Source organism: Hyperolius riggenbachi, chromosome 6, assembly GCF_040937935.1.
Source record: "Hyperolius riggenbachi isolate aHypRig1 chromosome 6, aHypRig1.pri, whole genome shotgun sequence".
Lineage (NCBI taxonomy): Eukaryota > Metazoa > Chordata > Amphibia > Anura > Hyperoliidae > Hyperolius > Hyperolius riggenbachi.
In genome coordinates, this window is record NC_090651.1 from 70,886,218 (window position 1) to 70,895,280 (window position 9,063).

The 9,063-nt window shown below is 42.8% G+C and overlaps 2 protein-coding genes across 3 annotated transcripts; one reads left to right on the plus strand and one right to left on the minus strand.

The window, feature by feature from the left end:
- Window positions 1-398: 398 nt before the first annotated feature.
- Window positions 399-3,929, plus strand: LOC137520908 (uncharacterized). Its single transcript, XM_068239487.1, has 3 exons — window positions 399-757; window positions 1,283-1,384; window positions 2,988-3,929. Exons 1-3 carry the CDS (start codon window positions 570-572, stop codon window positions 3,841-3,843), a joined length of 1,146 nt encoding a protein of 381 aa, XP_068095588.1. The 5' UTR covers window positions 399-569; the 3' UTR covers window positions 3,844-3,929.
- Window positions 956-4,433, minus strand: LOC137520907 (uncharacterized). 2 transcript variants are annotated; one of them, XM_068239485.1, is made up of 3 exons: window positions 4,185-4,433; window positions 2,780-2,942; window positions 956-2,269 (listed from the first exon to the last, which is right to left on the minus strand). In XM_068239485.1, exons 1-3 carry the CDS (start codon window positions 4,399-4,401, stop codon window positions 1,450-1,452), a joined length of 1,200 nt encoding a protein of 399 aa, XP_068095586.1. In that variant the 5' UTR covers window positions 4,402-4,433; the 3' UTR covers window positions 956-1,449. The 2 variants fall into 2 exon arrangements, with proteins under 2 accessions (XP_068095586.1, XP_068095587.1); XM_068239486.1 differs by lacking the exon at window positions 4,185-4,433 and adding an exon at window positions 3,131-3,391 and having other exon boundaries at window positions 959-2,269.
- Window positions 4,434-9,063: the final 4,630 nt, after the last annotated feature.

Here is a 9,063-nt window from a genome sequence, read left to right on the forward strand (position 1 = left end):
TAAGGAAAAAGGTGTATGTCTTTAACTAAAAGAATTAAAATTAAAAACCGGTATTAAAACAACAACAAAAAACCTCTAGCTCTGCGGACCAGTAGAACATGATTCCTACCATGTTGCGTGAGACTTTTTTTCTATACCACACTGACAAGGTAAGAGGATTTTTTTCTCTCTTTTGCTTATCTCATCTTCTTTTCCTTATAAAACACTCTTTTCGGGCTGGTGCACACCAAAAACCGCAAGCAGATCCGCAAAACGCTAGCGTTTTTTGAACCGCTTAGTGTCATTTTGATAGCGCGGTTTTGGGGCGTTTTGGGGGCGTTTTGCGTTTTTTGCGTGCGTTTTTGCAAGCGTTTTTGGAAGCGTTTTGCGTTTTGCGTTTTTCAGGAAAAGAGGTAGAAAGACCTTAAACAAAGGGTTAAAGTGCGATATATTGATGACACATGTGAAGCACATTGAGCAATTGAAGTAAAAAACCCAATATAAAAAGGGTGGGGTCCTTAACAACATTGTGGGTTAGTTCAGGAGAGGTGACACTGTGGTTTGGAGAGAAGAGTGACTTGTTTTTGAAAATGTTTCCTGATGTGCTGTTATTGCTCTGTGTAGCAGCATATATGAGACGTAGGCCAAGGACAAGGAGATACTGGGTGCATCCCATGCTACAAGAGCGGCGCCGGAAGGGTCAATTTAGGACCCTATATAGAGATTTGAGGCACCATCCAGAAAAGTTTTTTGGCTACACCCGCATGTCTGTGTCCAGGTAAGAATACTTGTCACTTATTTTTATCATGGGGCTAAGTATTTTGGGGAGGAATGAAATTGGAAGCACTTTTTGGCCCTTAGTTAACTGTGTTTGACTGTAAACAGAAAAACAACACAATAATCAATCCGGTGTATACATAAGCTAACCAAATAACTGTGATACTTGATCCTAGTGTGTTATGTATTCAATGCCTAAGGCCTCCATCTAATTTTTCTATAGGAGTAACTACTATATTATATATCCATAGTTTACCCAAAACATTTGGAGTATATTATGACCTTACATACTCCTGGTGCATACTTCATTAAGTATATGGCAACAATCAGCATATGGGACACAGTAATGAAGCAATGTTTGAACAAAATCTTTCGTTTTAATGTTTTGTTCTTCTGTGCAAAGAATATTTTGGACATGTGTTGTCCATACTTTGCTTTCAGCAGCAAAAGTAATATGTCACAAATGAAAAATGTTTCTGCAACAAACAACAGTAGATCTAAAGATAAGCATGCTCTTTTTTCCTAGTTTTGATGGCCTTTTAGCCAAACTGAAGGATGCCCTTCGCCGACAAGACACTAACTTTCGCCTAGCAATCACACCAACTGAGCGACTCCTCATAACATTGAGGTAATGTAAACTAAGATCCAAATCTGAGCATTGAACAATAAAATAAAATGTAAAACTACAAAAAACTAGTCATGTTGTGATAGCAAATCACACATACTACCAGGGCCCTGATTGTAAGCATGTGTACCTGATTCAGCATTTGTATGAGGCTGGCTGTGCGATGTTAAATCAGTGTACACTGTAGAGTCACTGTGCATAGATGATGTTTGAAATCGCATACCTTGATCAGGGCGCTGAGGTGGAGGCATAGAGTAATGAGGCTGTTGACTATATGGCATGTTATGCATATGCATTGGTGGGTAGTGGGGTGGGTCATAAATGCGTTGCATATGGTAAGAGAGTTGTGGGTGTGCATTATATTGTTGGCTGGAAGCAGGCAGGTGTGGTTGCTGCAAGTAGTTGTGCACATTGTCATCTGCACGGCTCTCAGTTAGTAAGAATCTCCCCAGGGTCTCAGAGATGGCATGTCTGGCTGCCCATTGCTTATCAGGAGGCACTTTTTGTAATAGTGGCACCAAACTTAAAAGATACTGTGTGCATGGCTCTTTAAGTTGTTTCATTTCATCCTCTCGCTTCTCCATATGATCAACAGCCTTTTCTATTGAACTAATCAGCTTCTGGTCGTATTCAGCCCTGGTCATACCTCTTCCTATTCTCCTGCCTTGTGTAGCTACCCTCACACCTCTACTAGACCTGACAGTTGTGCGTGTCCGACTACTCGCTGGGCTGTGTGGTGTGTGATCTGGGGTAGTAGAGTCACTGTCTTCCAGTGTAGCAGTGTCAACATCCTGTGTAGTGTCTTCTTCAACTTCCACATCACTGGTGGTGGTAGGTGGCACCTCTACATCGTCCTCCTCAGGATCTGGTGGTAGGCTATCTTCAGTCCTTTGGAAAGGGGAAAGCACAACTTTAGTTCATGGAATAGTGACCATGGATGTCACAGCAAATATATGGGCACAATGCGATGCATCTTTCATTGCAAAACAATAGCAGTAGCCTGTCTATTTTTCCCATTATTTGTGTACATAGCTTTTAGGCACAGCCCCTGAGCAAGCATAGAGCAAAACTGGCCTGAGTAAACTAGCACTGATTTTGGTAGATGTGTGTTACAGATGTGTGATGCAGACACTACTGCAGCCAAACATATAACCAGCACTGTCAGGCAACTGTTATGTTGGGTAACGAACAGTCCACATTCCTGTCATGTAATAATCATTTTAAACTGGACCTATGCCATCCTTACATTAAGCTACGTCCCCCAATATATTTGGTCGAGTGATGGCAGATTATGCGTTCCACACTACTGAATTGCATTGTGGGCCTACTCCTTCCTTCACTGTTCTATTGGCGAAGTTGACAAACATTGCAATAGGTTAACATTTACGCCATACTTACTCAGCCGGTTCATGATGTTTTCTTAGAAATTCTAATATGCCACAATATTTATATTTTGTTCGCTGCGAACTTCCAGACCCACTTTTGGATTCATGGTATTGCTTTTCAATCTCCTTTTTGTAACTGTCTCTGACCGACTTCCATCTTGTCCGCAGGAGGGCAACTAGGAATAAAAATAAACATACATGTTATTTCTTTTCTTTTGCAGATTTCTGGCAACAGGGCATTCATATGCAGCACTTCACTACCAATTCCTCATGGGAAGAAGTACAATCCGATACTTAGTTTTGGACACCTGCCAATTGATCTGGAAAGTACTTCAACCGGAATTTATGCCAACTCCTGACGTACCTATGTGGGAGGCTAACATGCAGCTTTTTTGGGAGAAACATGATTTCCCTAACTGCCTTGGAGCAGTGGATGGGAAACATGTCAGACTGGTTATGCCTGCATTCACTGGCAGTCTCTATTACAATTATAAAAAATTCTTTTCACTAGTGCTCATGGCTGTTGTGGATCCTAATTTGAAATTTATCTATGTGGATGTTGGGGCTTACGGAAGTTCCCATGATTCCTCAGTCTTCCAGCACAGTCGATTTGGCGTGAAGCTTCGCACAGGCCAGATGACTTTACCAACACCACGCCCCTGGCCTGACACTGTAGAACCACCTTACCCCTGTGTGTTTGTGGCTGATGAGGCCTTTGCACTGTCTGAGCATGTTATGAGACCGTATGCACAGAGAGATATGACTCATAAGAAAGTAGTCTTTAATAACCGCCTGACCAAAGCCAGACAAGTAGTAGAATGTGCTTTTGGAATTCTGGCAAACAAATGGCGCATTTATCACACTGCTATAAAAATGCAACCAAAGTATGCTATAATAGTGGTGAAGGCAACATGTATTTTGCATAATTATGTGAGAACACTAGATAGCATGACCATAGAGGAGGAAGAGGGGGATCTTTCAAACAGTGCTCTTGTCACTTTACCACCAGCTACTTTACGTGGTCCCATTTCTGCCATTCACAACAGAGACAAATTAGCTGATTATTTTGTGCCATAACTGTAAGAACTAAAAAACCTGCAGGCTGCTATTTACTTACATGACGAGATCAGTATTATTGTGCAAATAAACATTCTTGAAACCGTGTTGTATGTCTATATCATTCATGACACTCTAAAGTGGCAAATAACGCCCTAATAATACATGTGAGTACATACACACACATGTACCTGCTGTTTATAAGGAGAGATGGCTATAGAGAGAACAGCTTTGCCAGAGACCTGTGATAATGAAATTTCTAATTGTTTAATTACTCATTTAGTGGAGGGGTGATGATATATTGTCTGCAAAGTGCTGCATGAAATCAATAAAATACAACAATTCTGTACACATATACTTACTCTTAGAATCCTTGCCCTTTTGGCTCAAAGTATTCCATTTTTCTCCAAGAAAATCTTTTGCAATGTTGCTCCAGATTTCATGAGCCCTTTGGTGGTCTTTATATCCAGGCAAAGACTTGTCATAAAGTTCTGGGCTGTTTTCAATCTTAATTATCAGGTTTTCTGTGGTAAACCACTTTGCTGCCATCTTCCTCCTGCGCAGTCTAAAATCCCTCATGCAAATCTGCCACACAGGAAGCACACTTTGACCTGGAAGTGCGCATTCTTGAAAAAAACGCATCCTCATCCGCATCAAAATCCGCTTGATCAAGCGGTTTTACAGGCGTTTTGCGTTTTTCCTATACTTAACATTGGAGGCAGAAACGCATCCGAAATCCAAAAAATGCCTCACCCAGGCATTTTTCGTTTCTGCAAAACGCCTGCCGCTCTGGTGTGCACCACCCCATTGAGATACATTGACCAAGCAGATCCGCAGCCGCAAGCGGATCTGAAAACGCCCAAAAAGCCGCTCGGTGTGCACCAGCCCTTCATTTGTTTTATAAAACAAAACAAACAAAAAAAATAGTATTAACATAAATGCTGAACATCAGCTCTGTTTACCAAGGCAGCCTGCAATCTATCATCGCTATCATAGTCATAAGCTCAGCAAAGGTAAATTAATATAGCTGTATGTGTCTGGATTGTGTAAGCAACCTTAGCAATCCCAATCAGGACTCGACCCTGCACAACGTTTCGGGCAAGATGACATTTTGTCAAGTCACTTGACAAAGGGTGTCTTGCCCAAAGCGTTGTGCTGGCTTCTTTGCTTTGTACTACTGCAATCAGTATGCAATAAAACGTTTTTGGATAGACATCCGCCGAGGGTCGAGTCCTGATGGGGATTGCTATGGTTGCTTTAGACTGTTTAAGGGAGGCTTCATTGAGCTCCTTCCCTACTAGGACTTCCAACTAACGATTGCCATTGATTCCTGAGGCGGGCAGATACACTTTTTGCTAAAGTTGGGTTGTGTAAGCCTAAAGGAAACCAGAGTACATACAGTGAACCCATAGGGGCATACCATACAGAGGCATACTAATAGCCATAGCAGTCATAGTGGCTGCTATGGGATCATGATCATCCTAAATGTGTTTACTCCCCGTTTTATGAGTAGCAGTGCACTGTTGTCTGGAATCAGTGATTCAAACAAAAAAAATAGATGCAAAAACGTAGGTTAATACAAAAACCTATATTCATAGAACGTATCCTTCAAAATACAACAATTATAATTATCCAGTGGTGGGGGTTCCTAAGCTACTACCAATGTGTCCCAAATATTTTACTACAAAGTGACTAGTGCTGAACAATCAATCCATCAAAATGTAATCATATCTGGTTGGTATAATATGCGACACAGTCAACATTGATTAACATAAGAATCAATAAGATGATCCTAATCAAGCAGGGTACAATTAAATATGAAACATATATAAAAATTACCAGTGTTGCTATAGTCAGCGACTGATAAAGGGATGTCAATTTACAATTAATCATCATATATTTGGCTGCTAAATGGCTATTCAAAAAACATGCTGAATTAGATCAAATGCAATACAAACTGAAATTAAGGATACATACATATTACCAATGTGGTGTTGTCAACTAACAATTCATGAAATACAGTAAATATACAATAAATACAATATGGCTAGTATATAAATTATTTAAGTATGGTAGGATCAAATTAATAAAGAAAAAGGTTGTCCCAAAGAGGAAAAATAATTGTGTATTGACCTTATATTGTTGCACCTATTTCTTGTTGTCTACCAGTCCATGTTTTCTCTAGAGATATTATTTTTCTTGTTTGAAGGTGACCCTGCCTTGACCACATTAGGGTTTGATCCCATTGATGATTTTTTTTATTTGGCTTGTATTTGAAATTGGTAATTCAATAAAAATGATGGGTTTGCTGTTGCTGATCATTTTAACACAGTTCCACACACATTGTGTTAGTAATTCAAGAAGGATAGGAGGCGCCCTTGTGGTGTATTCGATGTTCCCTTATATTAGGAGATTTCACTTGGTAAAAAATTAGGTTGTTTTATTGACATAAAGTGCCACTCGCCTACAGACCGCCGAGCCGAGTGGGCCGCCTCTGCCGCTGATCGCAGCTTCGATGCAGCACACCGAAGAAGCATCTTAACTTGAACTGAGGAAGCGGTTTGTACCGCAAAACGCGTTGTCTGAAGTGCTATGTCAATAAAACAACTGAATTTTTTACCAAGTTAAGTCTCCTTATATAAGGGAACATCGAATACACCACAAGGGCGCCTCCTATCCGTCTTGAAATACGACTTTGTACTACCCCACTAATGGGGTCCTTCATGACTATCCAGGAGTGAAGCCTTTTTCCAAAGGAGCAGCGACCAACCCTCAAAAAGACCGAGTGGGGACGGTACTTCTCTACATGCCATACAGAATGGTTGCTTTTATAGCAACCCACACTTGTGAGTATAATTACTATTCTTACTTCTAAGCCATTTACTTGAAGATAATACACCAGAAGGGCTCCTGGTACCCCTGTGTTTTTTTTTTCTTTCTCTCCTTCTCTGTACTTGTTACAGCCTTCAAATTGTGTTAGTAATGTTGCCAGTCAGCTGCTGCTGTTCCTCTTCTGTATAGTTTCCTTGCCAAATGCAGTCAGTCCGCCAATTAAATACAACTGTACATGAAGGATAATATCACCACACACCATCTCTAAATGCCTATATTAGTAACCCCCTTTACAGAAAGAATGCAGTCATCTGTCTTTGATAATCATCTTCTACATTTGTAAGGTAGAGGTAGGGTCCTACGTAGCATTGTAATCAGCACAATACTTCCTGCTGATGCCTCTCCATTGGTAAACCACTTTCAGAATCCAACTTTTTTTTAATGCTGATTTTCATCCTCCAGCCACTTACCGCGTTGGGGTAGCATGCTCAAACTAATTTCTGGACTGTACAATCTTGTATGCAAGTGTATGTAGCCAGGTCCACCCCTATTCATGGTTGAGGAGGAAGGGTAAGTGTACCTCACCCTACTTTACTCGCAATTTATCTCTCCTTAAATGACTTAACTCCTTATCTAACTTAATTAATGAGATAAACAAATAAGAGAAAACACATGAGTTATCTCTCCTTACAGTAAAGGTGAAAAATAGGTAAGGTGGCCATACACTGGTCGATTTGCCATCAGATTCGAAAAACAGATAGATCCCTCTCTGATCGAATCTGATCAGAGAGGGATCGTATGGCCACCTTTACTGCAAACAGATTGTGAATTGATTTCAGCCTGAAACCGATCACTATCTGTGGAGCTGCTGCCGCATACACCCCCCCTCCCCCCCCAGGCATACATTACCTGTTCCGGCCGGCGCGAGTCCCCGCTGTCTTCTTCTCCGCTGCGGCTACTGAACTTCCGGTCCAGGGGAAGTTTAAACAGTAGAGGGCGCTCTACTGTTTAAACTTCCTGCCGGGACAGGAAGTTCTGTGTAGCTCTGGAGCCCGAAGCGGAGAAGAAACGGTCTGGAGCCCGAAGCAGAGAAGAAGACCAGGGGACTCACGCCAGCTGGAGCAGGTAATGTATTACCGCTGTATTGCGTCGGTCGTCGGGCATTCGAACGCCGCTTACGACGCACTCCCGTCCCGCCGGCGACCGAGAAAAATCTTCCGCACGAATTGGTCAACGAGAATCGACGGGAACGATCGATTTCGGACGGAAATCGATCGTTCTGTCAGCGGTGTGCGCGGCGATTTCACAGCCGTTTCGATCACTGTGATCGAAACGGCTGTATATCGGCGGGAAAATCGTTAGGTGTATGGGCCCTTTAAGCCTAATGCATCAACCTCATGTGTCTTGGAACCTCAACATTTTGATTGGATTTGTAGTTATGCAAGTGGCCAGGAGAACCCTTGACCTTTCCACTGCAACATAGCAGTAAACTGTAGGCCACCTTCCAAGTCTCTTTGCCCATAAAGAAAAAAAGGTAGATTGTCACCTTTATCTGTAGATAGACTTAGGGAGATATCAGTGATGCGCAGGGATGTTGCTAGCCACAAAGATCAGTGGCACATGCCCCTGATCTATTCTGTGCTGCCCCAAATGTCCCTCAGGCAGAGTCAGCTGTGGCGCCTCAATGGAGGGCATGTTGGGAGCTGTGGTTCATCAATTAGGGGAATGCTGCTGGGTGCCTCTATGTGGGCATACTGGGTGCTGTGATGCCATGCTGGGCGCTGTGATGCCTTTATGGGGGCATGCAGGGAGCTGTGGTTCTTCTGTGGGGGCATGCTGGGAGTTATGGTGCCTCAATAGGAGGCCCATGGGAGGGGGTCCACTAGCAGGTCAGGGTATGCTATGGCAGCAGGCCAGCCTGCCCAGCAGAAAGCCAGACCAGCCTGCATAGAAGCCAGGTAACTCTGCCAAATTATGCTTAAATGACACTACCTATTTATGTGATATGCTGCATTTTAGGTTTTTTCTTTTTGTATTAATGAAGAGGCATAGCCGGCCTTTGATATGAGCGACCGGAGCGGTCGCTCAGGGCGCCAGCTTCCAAGGGGGCGCCTATAGCTGGTTGCCTATACTGATGGCACCTATAGCTGGCTGCCTATACTGGGACACCTATAGCTGGCTACCTATACTGAGGGAGGGCACCTACTCCTGGCTACCTATACCGGAGGCACCTATGCTTGGCTACCTATGGGGAGGATGGAGACCTTCAACTGACTTCCTATACTGGGGGCACCTATGCTTGGCAACCTATATTGAGGGCACCTATACATGAGATCCTATATCGGGGCACCTATACCTGGCTACCTACCTATACTAAGTCTGAGGGCAGTTTCGGGGGGGGCGCACTGC

Coding starts and splice junctions, on each gene's coding strand:
- LOC137520907 (XM_068239485.1), bottom strand. CDS start 4,401: ATGAGGGATTTTAGACTGCGCAGGAGGAAGATGGCAGCAAAGTGGTTT. Junction 2,943..4,184: donor AAAGGGCAAGGATTCTAAGA/GTAAGTATATGT, acceptor TTTTATTCCTAG/TTGCCCTCCTGCGGACAAGA. Junction 2,270..2,779: donor AAACATCATGAACCGGCTGA/GTAAGTATGGCG, acceptor CCCTTTCCAAAG/GACTGAAGATAGCCTACCAC.
- LOC137520908 (XM_068239487.1), top strand. CDS start 570: ATGTTTCCTGATGTGCTGTTATTGCTCTGTGTAGCAGCATATATGAGA. Junction 758..1,282: donor ACCCGCATGTCTGTGTCCAG/GTAAGAATACTT, acceptor CTTTTTTCCTAG/TTTTGATGGCCTTTTAGCCA. Junction 1,385..2,987: donor CGACTCCTCATAACATTGAG/GTAATGTAAACT, acceptor TTTCTTTTGCAG/ATTTCTGGCAACAGGGCATT.